The 23,531-nt window shown below is 39.9% G+C and overlaps 1 protein-coding gene across 9 annotated transcripts in view; it reads right to left on the bottom strand.

Annotated features, from left to right (window-relative positions):
* The window catches only part of L3MBTL3 (L3MBTL histone methyl-lysine binding protein 3), a 122,664-nt gene that overhangs the window by 23,962 nt on the left and 75,171 nt on the right, over positions 1 to 23,531 (bottom strand). For all 9 annotated transcript variants that reach the window (XM_010342993.3, XM_010342991.3, XM_074397474.1 and 6 more), the window contains one exon: positions 14,657 to 14,806. In XM_010342993.3, the coding sequence (XP_010341295.1) occupies positions 14,657 to 14,806 (150 nt within the window). The remainder of the gene's footprint in view (positions 1 to 14,656; positions 14,807 to 23,531) is intronic.

A 23,531-nucleotide genomic window follows, 5' to 3' on the forward strand; every position in this document is an offset into this window, starting at 1 on the left:
AAGTTCCCTTGTTTTCTTATGCCTGAATACAATGCCAATTACTTATTTCCCAAACCCCAAGAAAAGTATCACTTTCTAAGAGGGAACAGAGATAGAAAAAGAAAGTAAAATCTTTAACCCAAAAAATTTCCTCCTGCCTAGATCTGACATAAACTATCCCAAAAGAGAAGCGAAGTGGAAGCGATGTACTCTTACATTATTTATGGTGCTTCGTTATAGAAGTATGTTCAGTTGTCACTATCCCAATTTTAACTCATGACATTGCATTAAATTGGACCCATACAAACCTGAGAATGTATAAACACAGATACGTATTTTTACCAAATGTGAAGAACTCCACCCACATAAAAATTGTTTACTGAATGTTTTATTTCAGATTAATGTACCGATTGCACAAATTCCTTCAGATTAAAAGTGCCTACACCCTTTTTGTGCTGTTTCCTTTAGCTAGAGAGTGGAAAGGTGGAAGGAGGGGTCAGTCTGCGCAGTCTATTAGAACAGGCATTCTGAATAGAACCACTGGAGCGAGCAGAATCCTAATCGAGCACATCCAGACATGTGGAAACAGTTAATATTAATAAGAAAAGTTCACTTCTTAAGAACACACTATGAGCCAAAAACTGACTGAGCTTTTTACATAGCCCATATTTTATAACACGCCTTGAAAGAAGGTTTATTACTATATCCACAGAAATGTTAAAGAAGTCAAGCCCAAATTCACAGGGCAAATACAGCACCCATTCTTCTTGACACCAAAATCTGCAACTGGATGCATTTTTTTTTACAGTTGTGTTTTTCCAAAATAAATTATGCTATATGAAGTTAAAGGGAACATGCTTTTTGTGCTACAAACTTATTCTCAAATTGTCTTTCATTGATTGATAAGGTCAGGAATGAAAAGCCCGACTCTGTATTCTCATTTGTTTTACATTTTATTTAAAATAAAAATTGAGGTCGGGTGCAGTGGCTCATGCTTGTAATGCCAGCACTTTGGGAGGCTGAGGCTGGAGGATTACTTGAGTCCAGAAATTTGAGACCAGCCTGGGAATCACAGTGAGATGGTGCTTCTCCAAAAAAAAAAAAAGTTGTCAGGCATGGTGGCGTGCGCCTGTAGTCCAGCTTCTTAGAAAGCTGAGGCAGGTGGATCACGTGAGCTGTGTGGTGAGCCATGATTGCACCACTGCACTCCAGACTGAGTATAAAGCAAGACTCTGTCTCAGAAAGAAAAAACTAAAAAATAAATAAGAATTGTTTATTGAATTGGACAATCATTATTTCTCTCTAATATAAGGTTAAGAATTTCACTATGCCAATTGTGTTTGATTACGTACAGTGATGAATTTCTATCTCTGCATAAAAATAAAATCCTTGTTCTAGAATTTCAACTTCCTCAGCAAAATGTTATTTTAGTCACACAGTCTTCCAATTACAGACAAAATATGATTATATCGGAATGCCAAAACTCTGGGATAATGTTACAATACACTCTGGGGCATAGCAAAAGATACGCTTCTTGACAGATTTTTTTGAAGTAACAACCAGAAATATTTTCATGCTATATTTTAATATCATAATTATTGTCAACATAAACATTTCTCGACCTGCTTTTCTTGATCACATTTTTCATTATCAACAATTTCATTTCAATAGACTATGGCACAAGCTGTTTAGAGACAAGTGTGTGAATTTTTTTTTTTAAGAGATAGGATCTCACTCCACTGCCCAGGCTGGAGTGCAGTGGTGCCATCATTAGCTCACTGTAACCTCAAACTCATGCTCAAATGCTTCCACAGCCTCAGCCTCCCAAGTAGCTGAAACTACAGGCATGCACTAGCATGCCTGGCTAATGTTTAATTTTTTGTAGAGACAGGGTCTATGTTGCTCAGGGCTGGTCTGAACTTCTGGCTTCAAGCAATCCTCCTGCCTTAGCCTCTCAAAGCATCGAGATCACCCTGATTGCAGCTAGGGGTGTATGAATCTTAACATGGAGAAAGCAGCCTAGCAATCGTGGTTACACATATGGTCTAAAGAAGTGAAGAGATCTGGTTTAAATTTCCGTTCTGCTACTCACTTGGTTTACATGACCATCAGCAAGTTACTTAGTTTCTCTAATTCTCAGTTACATTTCTGGTAAAACAAGGATAATAAATCCTTTACCTCAGAGGGGCATGTTAAGAATGGAATAAAATAATGTATAGAAAGAGCTTAGCATAGAGCCAGGCACTTAAGTAGGCGCATGATGCACAGCAGCTATTCCTGGTTATAAACCATTTATATTTTAGGATAAAATTATCTAGTGACACCTGCTTTATTTGACTAACCTTCTTTCTTTAACTATTAAAATTGCTTTTAGAGTAACGGTTCCAACCATAGACTATAGTCAGACTGCCTGGGTTATAACCCAAGTCTGCTACGGACTAGCCATGTGGCTTCTAATCAAAAGAGGTTCCAGGTTTGTAGAATGAGGGTGTGAGGATGGTACCTACACCACAATGGGTATTATGAAGATTAAATGCGCCTACATAGGTAAAAGCACCTAAGAAAAAGTGCTTGGAATACAGCAATTTATCTTAGAATTTCAGAATTTTCAAGAACCAATTTACTGCCACATTTCTTTAGTTGCAATTCAATACATTTCAATTGTATTGAATTAAAATACAATCATAGTGAAATCTTACTCAGAATACTTTTGGCTTTTAATTAACATAGTGGAATCCACTTGAATGAAAAAACGTATTCTTTATGACTCGGCATTTTCTTTTTCGCTGTAATTGTGTGTCACTTTTTAGAGGTCTTCCATCTTACTCTAATTATGCTTTGTGATAAAATTAGTAGTACAAACATTAGAGTAAATGCATAGGATGGCAGCTGAATATGTGCAGCTGTATTTCTTCAAGTCCGTTTACTTTTCATATAAAAACAATCTCTAACCAATTATGTTTCAATCAGTCCTAATCTGTTAAAAAATATTGAAAAATAAATTATTTGGCCCCAACTTAGGGATTTATTGTTTTCAGCCACCTCTCTAAATCCAGCATGAAAGTAGGCAGATGCAGATTACAATGTAGTTCGAAATATTTGCCAACCAGGTGAAGAAGCTCTGATTGACAGTTATCGTTGGCTCAGCATCAGAGACATGGTCATCTTGCCATAGCTGAAATGTAAAAGCTCACTCCTTAGTTTGGCTTGGTTTAAAATAACTCCACCCTTCTCTTTTCAAAATAGCTTATTCTAGTCTCATGGGGCCTTTGCAGAACTGAAAGGGACTGGTACTTCCCCAGTAACAAGTCGGGAGACACTGAATACTAGAGAGCTGTAAAAAATGTAGCTTTTCCATTATGGCCATCAAAAGAATCTCTTTGCATGCTCCCAGCATTCTCTCTCTCTCTCTCTTTTTTTTTTTTTAAAGTTTCTGAGTTGTATGACTCGCCGGCAGGTAAAAAGATCAGGCAATGAGAATCTCAGGGGTTACATTCTACAGGAACTTTAAAAGAATATTCGAACTGCCTCCAAAATGCCTCGTACAAATGAAGAGCGACCGTACTTAAGGAGCTTCAGGTCAAGGGGGTCACCACTTCCAAAGGGATTCAGAAAAAGATGGCAAATAAAACCAGTGGGACTAAAACTTCTACATCTGTGAGTAACATTCAAATAAAGAGTTTTTAGAATGAAATTCCTTTTGAGATAATACAAAGCAATGGTTTTTTTACTGAATTATGTTTTCATAAGCATTGCTCAAGAGAGGTAAACATGGTTTACTGTGTATATCTAAACTAATGAGTAAAAACATTTTGCTTTACAGGCCTATTTAATTATAACTTGGCATGAGGACCACACGCTAGTGAAATAATATAATAAAAGGAATATAATGAATAAATAAGGTAGGTATTACCAAGATAACGAGAAAAAACCCTCCAGAAAAACCCAGTCAGCAATTAATGAATCCTCTTATTAAATGAAAAGCCTCAATCAATAAGGTGAGGTTTGGGAAATAAAGAAAACGTCTCTTAAGAGTGAGACTCTCATTACTTTGTTGTTGCTGTTGTGGAATAGAGAACAGATGTCACTGCTTTTCTACTCTACAGAAAAGAGTCTCCTGAGTCAGACACTGGTGATATTCAAGGAGATAAAATAAGGTCCTGTTACAATATTGTTCCAACAACTTCACAGGCATAGAACAATGACACAAGCATCTTATCCTTACACTCTGAATGGCTGCCTTGATGTCACAGTGGTTGGCATCAGAACTGTGAGTGTTTTCACTAAAAACTGAGCTACTCTTTGGGGTACATAAATAACTCCACAGATTTAACTCAGGTTCCCAAGATCTGGAAGAGGAAAACACTTCCACAGCTCCTAATTCATACCTGGAAGCTCATCAACAAAAAGGGAGAAGAGGTTTTACAACAGCCAGAGAAGCACAGTCACTGAAATCACTTTCTCCAATATTCAACATGAAGCTCTCAGGCCCAGAAGACCTCAGGAGGCAAAAAACCAACTTCCCAAGGATTACTAATTAACTTCTGTAATCTTTTTAAATGGTTGGCTCTAAATTGACTTTATTCTACTTGACGTGATGGTTTTGCAAAGTAAATAGATTTACATACGTTTATAGTTTCATACTTCATGCTAGCTTGCTTTCCGATCTGCTTAACAGGGTACAGACTTGGCTTTTGGTGTGACTAGCAAAATTGGATTCGAGCTAAAAATATATATCAGATTGATGGCTGCAATTCCTGCAACTGCTCTATGTAATTTTCATAGTGGAAACACTGGTCTTACAAGTTAAGAAGCCATTTTAATGGCCTATAATGAACTGAACAGACTGAATTCTGCCATTAGATCAGTTAAGCAGTGGGCATTTGCCTTACAAGGTAATCAAAGCATTTGGCAGGCATTTTAAACATGCTTTATTGTATTTCTGTGGTTGATGCTTAGCAGGCTTAAACAACATGGGAGCTTAAAACATTTAAGTGATTTTTAATAGAGATAGTACCTAATTTAGAACACAATTATAAGCAGCTATAGAATAGACTTCATGAGAGCAAGGCTATGTGGATGGATGGCCGATGTTTCCCAACTGATAATACGCTGTGAAGTATTACCCCTAAAAAGGGTGTTTTCATTGTGTAGTGATTCTCAAAGCGTGGTTTATAGACAACTTGCACTATCACCTGGGAGGGCTTGTTAAAAATGAAGATTCCTGTGCCTTCATTTTTATGAACACAGTAATTCCATTTCCTGAATCAGAACCTCTGGGAGAAGTGTCTCAAAAGCCACATTTTTTTTTTTTTAAGATGGAGTTTCGCGTTGTTACCCAGACTAGAGTGCAATGGCACGATCTCGGCTCACTGCAACCTCTGCCTCCCAGGTTCATGCAATTCTCCTGCCTCAGTCTCCCGAGTAGCTGGGACTACAGGCATGCACCACCACGCCCGGCTAATTTTTGTATTTTTAGTAGAGACGGGGTTTCACCATGTTGACCAAGATGGTCTCGATCTCTTGACCTCGTGATCCACCTGCCTTGGCCTCCCAAAGTGCTGGGATTATAGGCGTGAGCCACTGCGCCCAGCTCAAAAGCCACATTTTTAACAAGCATCTCAAATGATTCTGATGCAAATCAAAGTTCGAGACCCACAGCTTTATTAAGACATATAGAGAAACACACATATTCTTTTCCTCAGCTGTAGACGTGCAGATTTAAGTTATCAGTCCCCATGAAAAGCAATTACACTCACTGGTAAAGCCCGTACCTCAACATCTTGCCGCTAGGAGCACCGTGAGGGCAGAGATGAGCTGCCCCTGTCCAGAGCGAGGAAAGCAGCTTTCCACAGCAAGCACTGGCACAGAAGACACTCCTCATCCTTCTGATGAATGAATGGATCACTGGGGTAGGATTGCATACTCACATTTCTACCTACAAGGACCGTGTACTCACATTTCTATCTAGAGGCACTGGGACTTCCCTTCACTCACACCATTTGACAAGTCTCTGTAGAAGAGCGATCCAAGCATTCAGCACACCTACAGGCAGACTCAGAGTGGGACTGCCTTATTGTGGGGCAGAGCTTCCCGACAAGGATGCCCTGAATCCTAGGGAACAAGTGTTCTGAGATATTGATCCCTGCACCCCTCCCTGGTGACTGGGAGGCAGCCTCATCCATTTCTTTTGTGTTTCACATAAACACTGCCATTTCTATGGTATCATTTTCTTTTTTTTTTTTTTTTTTGGACATGAGTTTCGCTTTTGTTGCCCAGGCTGGAGTGCAGTGGCACAATCTCAGCTTACCGCAACCTCTGCCTCCTGGGTTCAACCGATTCTCCTGCCTCGGCCTCCCGAGTAGCTGGGATTACAGGCATGCACCACCATGCCTGGCTAATTTTGTATTTTTAGTAGAGGTGGGGTTTCTCCATGTTGGTCAGGCTGGTCTCAAACTCCCGACCTCAAGTGATCCGCCTGCTGCAGCCTCCCAAAGTGTGGTGTAATTTTCTATGTGGGCCAGGAAACTAAACAACAATTTGAGACATACCACCCTAATTAATGAGAGAGTACAGGTACATTTTCAGGGAATTATCTCATCATTCAATAATAACTCCTTACATATATGATGTGGTGATCTCACACAGTTCAAAGTGTAGGAGTTTTAACTGAACAGAAAGGTTATACAGCTATTGTCTCTTAGGTTACATAACTGATAGCTAACCATGGAAGATGGATGGATGGTTCAAGGTCACTAATGCACACAGGGGAGTGTGCTCAGGTTAGGGCAACTCACAGGATAAGGTAAGACATGGCCACTGCCTTTAGGGAGCACATCATCAAGCACAGTACACGGAGGTATTTACACAAGAATGTCAATGGCACTGGGATGTGTGATGAGGAAGCATGTAATGAAGGACTTGATCTAAAATCTGGAAGATCAGATAAAGCTTCCCTGGGGAAAGGAAAGTGAATCTGATGCCCCAAAGATGAGAGATTAGCTAACAGACGGCTCAGAGAAGTTCTAGACAGAGGAAAAAGGGGTATCTCAGGACCGGGGTGGCTGATGCACAGGTTGAAAAATGAGCCTGCAGAGACAAAGCAGGAGAGTTAGGCAGGGGCCAGATGACACAGGGCTTTGTAGGCCATGTTGGGAATTAGGGTCTTAATCCCAAGAGCAATGGGAAGTCACTGAAAGTTTTGAGCAGGGGGATAGATTCTCACCTAAATATTTGAGGGCAGACTCCAAAGCTCTAGCCTGGAAGAATCTGGTGGGCTGAGATATGACCTCGAATTGGAGTTTTAAGGAGGTTCCAGGGGATCTGATGTGAACCCAAATTTGGGAATGAGTATGATGGAACATTAGCTGCCCATGGCCCTATTCTGAGCAGGTGGCCTTTAAAATAATGTCATGATAGGAAAAGAATATCCATTCCTCGCACTGCTAAGTTATGCTAGTCCTATTATATAAGCTCTGAATCAAAAGCAACGCCAGCACATCACTCATTCTAGGGACTGCCTGGCAACTGGAATAGGCACTGGGTTGGTGCCACAGCCCCCAGCTTCACTTCAGCACACACCCGCCTGATCCACCTGTCTCACCTGCACTGCTTTCCTGCAGGACTTCCCTGGGCTCTGGCTGCTTGACCTGCTGTGCAGCAGGGACAATGTGCTGGGGAATTAACATATACAGCCTCACTATGTGGCTCAAGGGAATTGGTGTTTCAATAGTTCAGCTTCCTCATTCCTACGGTGGGCTAACTCTGAGATGTGCAATCTACAAGGCATCCCAGAGTTTTCCCAACAGGTCTGTGTTCCTGCTGTCCATGGTGGTAAACGGTGTGACAGCTAAGCTTTTTCTGGCTGCCTGCCCTTCCCTACCTCACTTCCTCACGTGCCTACTGATATTTTCTTGACCTCCTAAGTAAACCACTTGCAATTAAATCCTTTTCTGAGCGATTGCTTCCAGGGGTGCAAATTGTCTCTTGTGTGGCAAAGTGCATTTTAAAAAGACCCCAACATCAGTAATGTCTGGCAGCCAAATTTTAGTAATTCTTAAGAAAAATGCAGCAAAGAAAATTTGTTAAAATCTGAGTAGGAAATTACATCCAGGTGAGTAATGTGATATTATGGAATCATTTTGTTTGAGAAATCCATTCAAGATTTAACATAAGAATAGCAAAGAAAACTAGGTATTGAAAACATATCTCAAAATAGTAAGAGTTATTGATGACAAACCCAGAGCCAATACCACACTAAATGGGCAAAAGCTGGAAGCATTCCCTTTGAAAACCGGCATAAGACAAGGATGCCCTCTCTCACCACTCCTATTCGACACAATATTGGAAGTTCTGGCCAGGACAATTAGGCAAGAGAAAGAAATAAAGGGTATTCACATAGAAAAAGAGGAAGTCAAATTGCCTCTGTTTGCAGATGACACAACTGTATATTTAGAAAACTCCATTGTCTCAGCCCCAAAATTCCGTAAGCTGATAAGCAACCTGAGCAACGTCTCAGCATACAAAATCACTGTGCAAAAATCACAAGCATTCCTATACACGAAGAATAGACAAGCAGAGAGGCAAATTGTGAGTAAACACCCACTCACAACTGCTACAAAAGGAATAAAATACCTAAGGTTACAATTTACAAGTGATGCGAATGACCTCTTCAAGAACCACAAACTGCTGCTCAAGGAAATAAGAGAGGACACAAACAGATGGAAAAACATTCTACGCTCATGGATAAGAAGAATCAAGGTAGTGAAAATGGCCATACTGCCCAAAGTAATTTATAGACTCAATGCTATTCTCATCAGGCTACCAGTGACTTTCTTCACAGAATTAGAAAAAGATGACTTTAAATTTCTATGGAACCAGTAAGAGCCCACATAGCCAAGGCTATCCTAAGCAAAAAAAAAAAAAAAAAAAAAAGCTGGAAGCATCACACTACCTGACTTCAAACTATACTATAAGGCTACAGTAACCAAAACAGCATGGTACTGGTACCAAAACAGATATACATATCAATGGAACAGAACAGAGACCTCAGAAATAACACCACACATCTACAACCATTTGATCTTTGACAAACCTGACACAAACAAGCAATGGGGAAAGGATTCCCTATTTAATAAATGGTGCTGGGAAAACTGGCTAGCCATATGCAGAAAACAGAAACTGGACCCCTTACTTAACACCTTATACAAAAATTAAAACAAGATTAATTAAACACTTAAATGTAAAACCCAAAACCATAAAAACCCTAGATGAAAACCTAGGCCATACCATTCAGGTCATAGGCATGGGCAAAGACTTCATGACTAAAACACCAAAAGCAACTGCAACAAAAGTCAAAAGTGACAAATGGGATCTAATCAAACTAAAGAGCTTCTGCACAACACAAGAAACTACCATCAGAATGAACAGGCAACCTACAGAATGGGGAAAAATTTTTGAAAGCTACCCTCTGACAAAGGTCTACTATCCAGAAATATGAGGAACTTAAACAAATTTACAAGAAAAAAAATCCCATCAAAAAGTGGGCAAACACACTTCTCCAATGAAGAACTTTGTGGCCAAGAAACATATGAAAACGAAGCTCATCATCAGTGGACATTAGAGAAATGTAAATCAAAACCACAGTGAGATACCATCTCATGTCAGTCAGCATAGTGGTCATTAAAAAGTCAGAAAATAACAGATGCTGCCCAGGCTGTGGAGAGTAAGGAAGGCTTTTATACTGTTGGTGGGAGTGTAAATTAGTACAATCATTGTGGAAGACTGTGGCAATTCCTCAAGGATCTAGAACCCAAGATACCATTTGACCCAGCAATCCCATTACTGGGTATATACTCCAAGACTTTTAAATTATTCTACTATAAAGACACATGCACACGTATATCTAATTCAGCACTATTCACAATAGCAAAGACTTGGGACCAACCCAAATGCCCATCAATGATAGACTGGATAAAGAAAATGTGGCACATATACCATGGAATACTATGCAGCCATAAAAAGAATGAATTCATGTTCTTTGCAGAGACATAGATGAAGGTGGAAACCATCATTCTCAGCAAACTAACACAGGAACAGAAAACCAAACACCGCATGTTCTTACTCATAAGTGGGAGATGTTGAACAAAGACAACATATGGACACAGAGAGGGGAACATCACATATCAATTCCTGTCAGGGGGTGGGGGCCAAGGGGAGGGAGAGCATTAGGACAAACAGCTAATAGATGCGGGGCTTAAAACCTAGGTGGTGGGGGTTGACAGGTGCAGCAAACCACCATGGCATGTGCATACCTAGGTAACATGTTCTGCACATGTATTCTAGAACTTAGAGTAAAATAAAAATAAAAATAAATAAATAACAAATAAAAATAAAATTGTCTCCCTACCCCCCTATAAAAAAAGAATAGTAAACAAATGGTCCAGCCATTTATTTGCGCCTAAGGAATAAAAGAAGTATTATGAAACAAAGTAATCTATTCCCCGTTTTTTTTTTTTGAGACCGAGTCTTGCTGTGGCACCCAGGCTGGAGTGCCATGGTGTGATCTTGGCTCACTGCAACCTCTGTCTCCTGGGCTCAAGCAATTTTCCTGCCTCAGCCTCCCGAGTAGCTGGAATTACAGGCACCCGCCACCACTCCAGGCTAATTTTTGTATTTTTAGTAGAGATGGGGTTTCACCTTTTTGGCCAGGCTGGTCTCAAACTCCTGACCTTGTGATTTGCACACCTTGATCTCCCAAAGTGCTGGAACTACAGGTGTGAGCCACTGCACATGGCCCATCTAGTCCTCTTTCAACAACACTGATAAAAACTAACATTTATTGAGGGCTTATGACTTATTAGTCACTATTCTAAGAGCTTCAATTTGCATTTTTCATCTCATGTAATCCTCATGACATATGAGATTCAAAGGAAAGAGCTATTGAGTAATTCATCAAAGATCATAAACCCAGCAAGTAGGGAAGCCGAGATTTTAATTCAAGCAGTGCCCCATGTTCCTAATCACCATATTTAGCTGTTCTTTTCTGGAGGAAAAGAAAACACCATGGTGTGCTCTTGCCGTACTGGGCTTCAATCACTTACTCATTCGTTCCAGAGAAAATAACTAATCTTAAGAGCTACATTAAGAGCTTAGCCGGCCAGGCATGCAGAACAATGGCAAAAAGCAAAGCACTAAAGTTGCAAGAGAGGAAAAAAAACCCTAAGAAAATTTAGTTGCATCAACTTTCTACCTCCAAAGTTTTAGCGTCTCTCATTGGTTTACGTACTTTAAACTGTAACTAAGACAGTACTAAGCAGAAAAACAGCAGGCATCACTGACAGCATTACTCAGGAAGATAACATTTGAGGAAAACTGCTAGAAGAAAAAAACATACTTGTATAATGTATGATGCTCCAAGTATAGCACCTTGAAAATGCTTAATAATTTTTAAAAATTTATCAGTATTTATTTTAGTTTTACTTTTAGAGACACTTTACAGTAATTATAGAAGTTTTCATGAAGATGAGATTACTTGCTACTAACAGGGTTTTTTTTTGTTGCTGTTTTTTTTCTTTTGAGACAGAGTCTCTCTCTGTTTTCCAGGCTGGAGTGCAATGGTGGGATCTCAGATCACTGCAATCTCTGCCTCCTGGGTTCAAGTGATTCTCCTACCTCAGCCTCCACAGTAGTTGCGATTAAAGGTGTCAGCCACCAAACCCAGCTAATTTTTTTTTTTTTTGGTATTTTTAGTAGAGGCAGGGTTTCACCATGTTGGCCAGGGTGGTCTTGATCTCCTGAACTCATGATCCGCCCACCTTGGCCTCTCAAAGTGCTGGGATTACAGGCATGAGTCACCGTGCCCAGCTGCTGCCACTACCTCTAGGTTTTTACACATTAAATTCTTTCGAGTTAAGCAGAAAGCTCAGGATCCTCATACTTTTTTATTTTTCAATCTCTTTGTATACAGCTGATTTATCCAAGGTAGAACTGATTTACTGCTTTCTGGTTATATGGGAAGAAGAAAGAAAAAATACAAAACTCCAGATAAATAGCTGAAAAGTCTAAGTTGTAGCTCTTTTACATTTTCTATATATAAAACTGTAGTTTTGGCCAAAGCTGGTACACAAAGTGATTCAAGAAGATGCAGAGCCAGTGAACACCTCTACAGAGGGCTCACCTCTGAACCCTTAAGAGAAAGACTCCAGGGTGTCTAGGGAGAGGCATCAAGTCATGACACTATGACAAATTGAGTCCTACCACTAGTTCTCACTCCTAGCTGATCTCAGGGCAGAGGAAAGTTATTGCTGCTCTGCCAGTACCTTCTCGAGGGTTAGACATGGACACTCTGACCATTTTCACAATAATCACATGAGACACTTTGAAATGATTATGACACTTGCATACACACGATTCAAAACATAGTATTACTATGAATGTGGCATGCTCAGGGTTTTGCCAAAAAGAAGGAAACCCACTGGGAAAGGGGTGGAAGGATATTTCTTTTAACTCTTAAAGCCACTATTTCCAGCCTTGGGTTACACTCAAAGATTGTAAGAGACCAACAGGAAGGGAGAAGGGCCCTTTGACCTCTTAGAAAAATTGTGAGTCAGGACAGAAGAGGGGGAGCTTTGGAAGGGGAAGAGACGGTTGGGAGAATTCTAACACCAGCCTGGCTATACACCTCAACGGTAATCAAACTTCCTACCACTAACACCTTCCGAGTGGAGCCACTGCAGATCACTAGCTCACAGGCTGCTTCAGACATTTTCATTTCCCACTTGACTCCCAGCAAACTAAAGTACTGCTTTGCACACATACAGTGATATAAAGCAGGGGCACACATTTCATTTTATTTTTGACAGTGGAGGTGACAATCCTAAGTGAGTCAATTCAGGGTCTCAGTGAGTAAAGGCTTTCATTGAAACCCCAGAGAGAGGATGGGAACTTTCAAACCTACTCATTTTTGCAGAAAAAGTCACAAAAATAGTGAAAAGACAAGGAAAAGTAACGGCAGGCCAGATTTCACTGACTCAAAAGATGGTATGCCAAGTAGTTGCATATGTATTATTTAATTATTAATAGGCAATAATTATTAGGTAATAGTTACTTTTAATAAGCGATAATTACTAACACTAATTATTAATAGGTATAGGTAAAAAATATCATTTTAAAAATATTTAGACATGAAAAATGTGCAATGGGTTATAAATCGAAAACTTGAAAATGTCAGACTGTTTCCTTGATCACAAATGCTGACCATGAGGAAGGAAACAGGACCGCATTTGAACAGAAGACAGAGCACCAGAATGGTTAGATCCACTACAAAGATTACTGTATTTTTACATGGATTTAGAGCTAAAAGGAACCCACAAAATCAGCCAAACCAACCACTTCTTTGCTCTGTGAAAAGACTTTGGCCCCAGGTATTCGGCCCAAGTGCCCAGAAGGTTATTCAAAAACCTACAACAGGCAACTACTAACCCTTCTGAATATTCTGTTGATACTTTTTAAACAATAAATAATTTTTAAACCTTTTAAAAACAATTTTGAAATCTAAAGTCTAGGTATTCTTACCATCTTTTTAGTCAATGAACCCTGCATCTATAATCACGTCTAGGTGAACTGATAACTGTTAAATGTTTTAAAGTAAAATTTTTGTTTTTATTTTTGAGACAGGGTCTCACTCTGTCACCCAGGCTAGAGTGCAATGGTGTGATCTTGGCTCATTGCAGCCTGGACCTCCGAGGCTCAAATAATCCTCTTAAAATTTTTTCAAGTGACCCTCATTTTTGGATGCTGGGATTTGGTAAATGAGTTTATGTTAATTGTCACAGTTTTAAGGGTTTATAAAAATTATCACTGTTGTTAATACCAGAGGAAGCTGTAGGTGTCCCCTACTCCATCCATAGGGTAAACTGCTTTTCTATAAGGAGAACAATGCTTTAACTGCCATTACTCCTATGACAATGCAATGATTTAAATGCCCACTAGGTTCATCCAGAAAAATGGAAATTAGATATTAAAATAAACTATGTTGCCTTAGGTTTTAAAGTAATTCATAAAATAAAAAGCCAAAAGCTAAGTGTTAGGAAGTATCTTTTTCCTAATCTGTTTTTTCTTTTAATAGCATCTTAATATCAGGGAATGGACCACTTGCTTAAAGATATATCAATTTGGTTCTTTACTTAATAAACCACTGGGGTTAAACATTCCAACTCAACTATAAACTAAATGACTGGGCTCATAATACAATTAACATATTAATAATTCAATGAAATAATGTATATGCAATTACTTAGCATATAATGAGCACTAAAAGAAATAATGTCCATACGTCATGAGTCGGCTGTTTCTGATAAAGGTTGCATGTAAGTATTGATCAATTCATGCAAAAATATTAACTATATGTAGTAAAATGATCGCAATTTCTAAATTTCTGCCTCCAACACCAAGCAAATTAAAAAAAAAAAAACGAACAAGAGAAAACTCCTACCTGATTTGGGCATGCTTTTATAAACGCTCTCATTTTTTTTTTAAGTTCGAGTACTGATCTCTACCATCATTTCACAACAATCTCCAAGAAAACATTGCTATAGAACATGAAACATCTAAAATATATAAAATCTCTTTCAATTACAGTACTTCTAAACAATGCTAATCTCAGTTCTTTGATTACCTGATTTCAGGGGATGAAGAGTTTTCATTTGAGTCTGTCCTTTTATTTCTTGGAAATGATGGACTAGCCGGAGGCATCTCACCACTTAAGCGGTCTGGAAAAATACGGTCTTTATTCAAATTGATTTCTGAGTAGGGACAGTTGGCAGCACTAACAGATTAAAAGACAAGAAAAAAAAAGAACATTGAACATTGCCATTAGGCCATACTTCTTCCAATTAAAATGACAGGCTACAGAATATAAAATTCTAAAATTTAACTGAATGTTATTTTTTATAAGCATACATACAGCATATTGTACATTTAAAACATAAAAAATATATTCAAATAGGAAATAAGTTTTTGCACTAGACTTTAAAAAAGAATCTGCTGCAATCTTTAGAACCGAGCAAGGGTCACAGAAGGACTCCCTCTGTGCCTGTCTCTGGGAACAATCAGCCCCAGGAACGAAATGCTTCAGAAATCATAGGCCAGAGATGGAAGAGAGAGATTGACTGATTGGTTAATGGAGTAGATTTGCTTCTGCTTCCTAAGGGGATCCTTCAGGCCCAGGGCAGTCACATCCTATTTAATTTCCTTTTATAATAGTTACTATCCTCCAAAGGAAGGAGGTTTCTTCATGGGCTGTTCCTGTGTCCAGGTCTGGACCTACGCCTGATGTTCTAGAAAATACATGTATCAATTTGTAGCTAATCTTGTCCCTAATATGAAAAAGGATGAGAGGCCAACTTGGATAATGATGCATTGTGCTCATTTCCCTTCCATTTGTGAACACCAGTGGGTCTCTCAGGTCTCATTTGGTGATCATTCCTGAAAGGAAATTGAGGTCACTCATTGTTAACTCACCATTAGTTAGTATACTCCTGTGCCTAGGGCCTCAGCATTCCAGTCTCCGAAAAAACCAGGCAACTACCTTATCTCAGACCCCAACATACATCGGCCTCTTCTAATAACGGCCTATCTTGCCTCTCTGCTTTTGGGAAGCACTCTTAAATCTGTAAATAGTTTGGGACTTAGGCAAATTACATTAGAATCTTCTCTGTTCTTCCCTTCGTGTAGATGACAAGGAGAATGCTGATAATCACCCAGGGAAAATTTTTAAACAGTGTTTAGCTACCATCCACCAAAAAAAATCTGATACACCCTCCTAGGAAGAGGAAGGAAGGGTTGAAAAGGGCTGCCAGGTGATTCTGATAATGGCCTATAAAATTTATCACAGATAGCTCATACGCGAACATTCTGACTTTATTTTCTTTCAGTACTGCTACTCTACACTGGTAGCTATGCAAAAGAAGAAAGCAAATAATATCTGATCATGTGTTGACATAAATTTATATAATGTAAGCCCAACATCAACAAAAACAAAATACGGTGACATTTATGGAGCACTTATGATATATCAAGCACTGGGCTAAGTGCTTTACAAGCAATAGTTTACTTTATCTTGCCAACGTCCTAGAGAAAGGCATTTCATGCAACAAATTAAAGCTTGTAACGGTTAAGTAGCTTCAGTCTTTATTTTATTAATTTATTAAACAAGCACTTATCATGTATCTATTAGGTGCTGATTACCTTTCCAGGCAATGGAAACTCAACGGACAATAAAGACAAGAAACCAGCTCTCTGGTTTCATGGAGCTGATATACCAGGGGGAGATTGGCAATGCACAATTATGCACATAAATCAGACAACCATAAAAATATGGTGGTAAGTTCCATGAAAAAAAAATCCCGTGATATAAGAGAGGGTGTGAGAATGCTTTGATGGAGTGGTAAGGAAAGTCCTCCTTCGAGAGGAAGCACCTGAGCAGAGCTGTAATTGTCAGGCAGAAGATCTTTAGGTAAACAATGTGGAGAAGAATGTTCCAGGGGATGGGAGGAGCAGTGCCAGCAGGAAAAGCTTGGCTTGCCTGAGGGAAAGAGAGATCAGGTTGGTTAGAATGTGGTGGGGATGAGATGAACTAGGAGAAACAGGCCGGCAAAAATCACGTAGGGCCTAGCGGGCCAGTCAGACTTTGTATTTTTAGTAAACATTACATCTGAAACTGATGGAAGATCTTCAAATAAGAGAACGACAAGGTTTGATTTGCAATTTTGAAGGATCACTCAGGATGCCTTTTGGAGGGAAGACTTTACAAGCAGAGAAGATTTCAATGGGACATGATTAGAGAAAGAAAAGTTATTTAAGAGTTATTTCTGTCTTTTTGGAGAAGGGATTTTGAAAGCAGAGAAGATTTCGATGGGATGGAACTGAAGAAAGAAAAGTTATTTAAGAGTAAAGATATGACATAACTTGGGTTTGTGTGGTTGAGATAGGGCTAAAATGAAGACGAGAGTCATGGCGTCCTTTGCCATTCTAAGAAGACCTGCAGATGGATGGAATATGGGGAGCAATGGAAAGAATTCAGGAACGGCCATTTTGTTTTTGGCCGAAGAACTGGGTGGTAACAGAGGTGCCCCTTTTTTTTCTGAGATGGAATGACTAGGGAGAAGAAGATTTGGGGGTAATACCAGAAATTGTGGAATTTGCTTTAACACCCAAGCAGAGATGCTATCTGCCCAAGGCCATAGCAATGACGTAGCTCAACAAAATGAACACGCTATTTCATGCACTGCCTTGAGCATGGTCGTATGGTAGTATTTCATTTTATTCATTTAGAAATAAGGTGAAGGAAAATCCATCTCCAACTATGATGTGTCTTTTGAATACTAGCCCTTTATATGTTTCACGAGATCCTAATACGGAGTTCATAGATACAGGTGACCAAACCCAATTCTGCCTAACTTGAGCAGAAAAAACTTACTGGAAGAGCATTGACAGCTCAGTGAGGAAGGCCAGAAAAATCAGGCTTGGTAGAGAGCAGGGTACAAGCAATACAGTCCCTCAAAATGATCTGCACAGGAGGAGGCTGCTGGGCATGTGGCCCTCATGCCACTGCTCTCAGCCCCCCTGCCCTTTCCAGCCCTGATCTAGTTAGTTCTCCGTTCCGTGGAGGCTGCAATCGCAAGGTCTGACCTGCCTTCACCTCATTCCTCAAGATGGAAAGCGCGTATGGCAGCATCTGACTGGTTGGTGTGGGATTCCTGCCCACACCGTAACTAACTGCCAAAGGCCTGAGAAAGAGAAGCCTCGCTCCCTGGTGGCTCCCTAGGAGGACGTGTTAGACCTAACACTCATCTTGACTTCACAGAGAATAAAAATGCTCACTAAACATTTCTACTCAGATGCCTTAGAGTCACCTTATAATAAACATGTTTAAAACCAACTTTATCATCTTTAACAAATCATGTCCCTTGCCTCCCTTCACCCAAAAATGATCAAAAATTTCACTCCCTCAAAAAAAGATAAAAACCACAACTAGCTCCTCCTACTGTTCCTGACACTGCTTCTGACGAGATAAATTTATTAGCCCAACCTCAGGTTTTCACCATCTTTGACTCCACTGTATATTCTTTGTTCCTTACATTGTTTGTTTTTGTTGCAAATTTATCTACTTGAGCTGACAGTAAAAAAAAAAAAAAAAAATTCAAGGACAATTTTTTTAGTTTCTTTACATAAACAGTATGCAGCTATTCCTAGAGTATCATAACCAGCATTTCACTCATTGTTAAACACCCGGCCTTACAATTATTAAATAACTGTATACACATTAAAATTGAAATTTTACTGGATATGAAGAAAATGACTGGTTCTCTTCTTACTCTCATCCACCTTTAATGAGGGAAAGACTTGCAGGCTTCTTAGATGGGCTGGGTCCTCAATTTAGCACTATAGTTACAGTGTAGACAATTTAGATTCTTAGCCCTAGGAGGGCAGCATCTTCACCTATTTGTTGAATAAATGAAAGACTATCTCTCTAAATCACCAGATGTAAACTTGGATAGCTCAAGAGAGAGGCAAAACTGCCGGCCAGAATGAGACTTACCATATATATATATATTTGGAAAATAGATTGCCAGGACCAGAGAGAAATTTCAATTTCAAACTCTCAACTGAAAGGAGCGAAAAACATTGACAGCCCTCAAAGCAGTGATTTACTAATGTGTAAGTCAAGATGATCTACCGAGGGTAGCCTATCAGCTGTTAACCCCCTCTCTCTGAAACCTGAGTAGAGTCAAGACAGTCAACACATCTCCCATTTTCACACCTACTCTGGGGTAGAGAGGAAAGCTAGCTGGCTTCTGAAGTGGGTGGTGATGACAAAATGGAATGCCACAAAATGCAAAAGGAGCTCAGGTGACAGGACGGGCACGGAGCGGGGCATCAGGGAGCCTGGTTCTGACCCTGCTCTGCTGCTTCCTCCTCCACTCAATAACAAGCAAGCACAGGCTCTGAGATTCTGTTTCATCTGTAAAATTAGATGATAGTAACAAAACTGACCAAGGGTTAAGTGCATTACCCAGGCCAAATGCTTACATTACCTATTCAATTCTCACAATCCTAAGAAGCAGTCCCTTTGGGACTTAAAAAGGAAAATTGTTGACTGTCATTCAATTTGTTCCTGACAGAATTACATTGGGAACTGTGGCTGTCTCATAACCACTGTAACATATGGGTGAATAGTACCCTTGCACATTCAAGAATTTCCTTACTCCTAACCCATGACAATGAACTTGATCTGAGAGTACCATTTTCTAGCAAGATGTTGCTGCCTGCTGTCTGTGCTCACAGAGCTAACATGAATTGTGTGCTTACTATGTGTCAGGCGCTGTTCCAAGTATATTACATAAATTAACTCCTTTATTTATCATACTATTCTTATTAAGCAGATACTATTGTCACCAATTTATTTTATGAGGACAATGGCACAGAAAAGTTAAGTATTGGCTCAAGGTCATAGAGCTTTGTAGAATAATCTTACCTGACGGCTTTAAAAACAAAAGCCAATCTATAGAACATGGGTCAAGTATTTCACTATTTCATCTACTCCCATCAACTAGCCCTTGGAATAAGAGTCAAATTCACCAGTAATTATGTTTTTGAAGATTGGAACCACTCCTATGTCACTTCAAAGAATACAAGGAACAGATAAGCAACATATGTGATCTGCATCATGTTAGAAATGTTGCTTTTCCTGTTCCATATTTCTGTTATGTATAGATACAAAATTATTAACTTCTAAAACTGCATATGAACTTTAAAAAACTCACCAGTGCTAATTAAACATCTATGGAAAGAGTTGGTTCTCACTAGGCTTATACATTTCTAATTTCTCACGTACTAAGTTTCCAGTGAAAAAACTTTAATAAGGTGTGGCTTACCACATAAAGTGTGTATTCTGTCATGGTTATACATGTGCACACATCTATGTACAACTCTTTACTGCTGTGCAACTCTTCAGGAAGCAGAAGGATAGACTCCCACAGGATGACAGTTTTCTCCACTATAAGCACTTTATTGGGGGGCATCCTATACTCTTAGCAAATTATTTCATGTATCAGTTAAATATACAAATACTTGCCCCACTGGCTCCTCTAAGGAGACTGCTTTTTCTAGGGAAGACCAGTCAGTTCATTAGGAGTGGTAGAAGGGCTGCCTTACTCACTGCTCTCCAATGCCATCTTAAAACCCCTTTTAATTGTAAGTATATATTTTTAACAATTAGGCAACATTTCCAGATTTCTAAGTGCTTGCACAATCATTTTCACACTCTGTCCAGACAAAAAAACAGTTAAAAAAAAATAAAAAAGGAGGTGGGCTCCATCACGCCACTGTTCACTGCATGAACACCCGGCAGTGAAGAGCAGAGACGTAAGTGCCTTATGGGCCTGGGTGCAATCCTGGTTCCGCCAGTGTCCAACCTTAGCTGCTTACTTAAGCATTTTCAATCTCTGTCTCCTTGTCTGTAAAACAAGAAGTAGAAAACTGCCTAACGTTCACAGGATTCCTGTGGGGACCAAATGAGATCACACATGCGAGTCCTCGAAGCAGTGCCTGGAACATAGGAAGTCATCAATACATCATACCAATTACTATTATTAAAAAAGAAGAGTGACTTCTTTTTTTTTTTGAGACGGAGTTTCGCTCTTGTTACCCAGGCTGGAGTGCAATGGTGCAATCTTGGCTCACCGCAACCTCCGCCTCCTGGGTTCAGGCAATTCTCCTGCCTCAGCCTCCTGAGTAGCTGGGATTAGAGGCACGCGCCACCATGCCCAGCTAATTTTTTGTATTTTTAGTAGAAACGGGGCTTCACCATGTTGACCAGGATGGTCTCGATCTCCTGACCTCGTGATCCACCCGCCTCAGCCTCCCAAAGTGCTGGGATTACAGGCTTGAACCACCGCGCCCGGCAAGAAGAGTGACTTCTAACTCTTGTGTAAAATAACATCAGCAAAAACTAAACAATAAGAACACCATAACGCACCTCACTATGAATGCTCTGCTTCCCTCATAAAAAGCTGATGTTGCTCTCTGAGCACTGCTCCACTCTGCCTCTATGAGGATCTGTTTAAACCAGATTGGCCTCTTTAGAAAGAGGGAACCTCTCCTCTAGATAGCCCTCACCTAACCCAGCAGGTGACACAAAGAAGGCACTTTACAAAGGTTTGTTCATGGCTAGATGCATACTGAATTAACATGATGTTTCCAGCTTGCAGGAGCAGATAAGAGTTACTACTGTTTAAAACATTCCATGGATTTCATTAATACCCTTTAGATGCTGCTGGAAACATTCTTTTCTCTTTTCTTGTTTAATTTCCCCAATACTAAGTCCAATAGAAAAGATTCAGTTCTGAAGGCACTCGATATGCAGAATGGCTACTTATATATAACTTTGTTTCTTTTAAGCTCTTCCCATTCCTTGCCCTCTCTCGGTAGGCCAACTAAATGAAGTGACAAAGGGAAACACCGTGACACAACCAATATTAATGTTCCCTCGCTAGAGAGTTGCAATTGGGCGAAAATCTGGGTCCTGTATATCCCTAAAGATGAGAAAATCACACCCACATCTAGCTCTTTCACTAATCATTTATATTTCATCATTTTAAAAACTAATTATCAAGCTTCATTGTTTAGACACATGTTCTTTTTTAATACTTTTTAGATCAAATTCAAATACTGAAATCTTCAGAGAAGGTAACAACAAATGCTAGTCAAAACAAAGTCTCTTGCTTATGTGTTCATTAAATTGATTACTTTTGCTAAAAGAGCAACTTTCTTTGTTATCTATGCAAAGAGTACATGTTTTTATATATGCAGTTTCTCAGTAAATTCATCCAAAGAGAATTTTCTCATTATGTTTTCCTAAACATAGCACTCTTACTCAGAACAAAAATAAGAGCCAGTGAAATGAACCTTTCAAAGACTATCCATGATGCGGCAAGCTACTCCGCAAGTCTACTAATGAAATGGAAAACAGGCTGTGACTATTAAGGATTAATATCGTGCCAGAAAAAGACCTTTGAGTGCTGTAAATAGGACAGCATAGTCAGGGAGTCTAAGAAAACCCAGTTCTAAGGCTGAGGAGAAGGGAAGTTAGCCCTTGGGCAGAAGCTGGGACCTCCCGGAGTTCTGTGAATTACAACCCTTTGTCCACAGGCTCAAGTCAACTAACTCTGCCCAAGGCACAAAATCTGCTTGTTATGCTCTCTATATGTGACAAGAAAATGAATACCGGTTCTTTATCAATGCTGGTCCTTTAAGCCACCAGGTGAGCTGCTACCTCTCATTCCAAGAAAATGAGTTATCCTCTATTATGACTCTCATTCCACTGGGAAAGGTTCCTCACCAGGTTTCTCTATAAACTCTTCCTCTAATCCTCGTACAAGCACAATACTCCATCTATGAAGAAATGCTCTAAATAGAACCACTGAAACTTGGTGAAACGGGTGTGGCTCAGCTGACGAACCCTTGGAGGTCCACCTGCACGCTTTGCGACAGGCAGTCCTGATGAATGGCTGGGCCATCAGGGAGGGGTCACAAGTGTTACCACAGACCTTGCTGTGAAAGGGAAACCTCTCCACTCAAACCTAATGGACTCCGAAAGAGACCATGGGCATGGCTGGAAGCTATGTCTTCCTTCCAGAAGACCACAGAAAGTTTTCTTTAATCTTCAACTGCACCTCAACAACATACTGTTAGTATTTACTCATTTCTTTAACTTTCTTTGTTCTTTTTCTCCACAACTTGAGCAAATTATCTTTGCTCCAATGAATATTCTGTATAGCAGAAAAGAATGTGTGCCAAAGTTCTGGTGTTATTTTGTATCTTATATTTTAATTAAATTACATACAGCTTTTATAGCTCCATCAGCCTGCGAATGCTTTGAAGGTTGGGTCTGGGACTAATTTATGGAGTAGCGTCTTGAGAGGCCCTTAGAGGAGAGTGGTCCAGAGCACAGACCCTTCAGCAACACTGGGCTCCCTTCTCCCCAGCTGTGAATTAAGGCTGGATACTAACCTCCCCAGCACCCCGGTGGCCTCACCAAAACAAAGGGGAAAAAACCAGTCCTTATCTCATAGGGCTGTTATGAAAGGTATCCAAGATCGGTAAAGCAATTAGGGCAATATTCTGCACAGAGTAAATAAATCCTCAATAAATCTTAGTTCTCATTGAAAATATGCTGCTCTAAAATGTTTACTGAATGAGTTTCTAAACACAGTGCTGCAGTTTGCACATCCCCTCCAAAACTCATGTTGCACTTGCCACTGTGACAATCCTGAGGTGATTGGGCTCCCCCCTTCTGGATGGATTAATGACATTATCACAGAAGTGGGTTCGTTATCATGGGAGCGTCCGTTATAAAAGCAGGTTTGGCCCTCTCTGGCTCTCTCATGCGTGCTCTCTTGCCGCCCTCCACCTTCTGCAGCAAGAAAGCCCCTGTCAGATGCTGGCCCCTGGATCTCAGACTTCCCAGCCTCCAGAAAGCGAGAAATACA

Source organism: Saimiri boliviensis, chromosome 4 (genome assembly GCF_048565385.1).
Source record: "Saimiri boliviensis isolate mSaiBol1 chromosome 4, mSaiBol1.pri, whole genome shotgun sequence".
In the NCBI taxonomy this organism is placed as follows: domain Eukaryota; kingdom Metazoa; phylum Chordata; class Mammalia; order Primates; family Cebidae; genus Saimiri; species Saimiri boliviensis.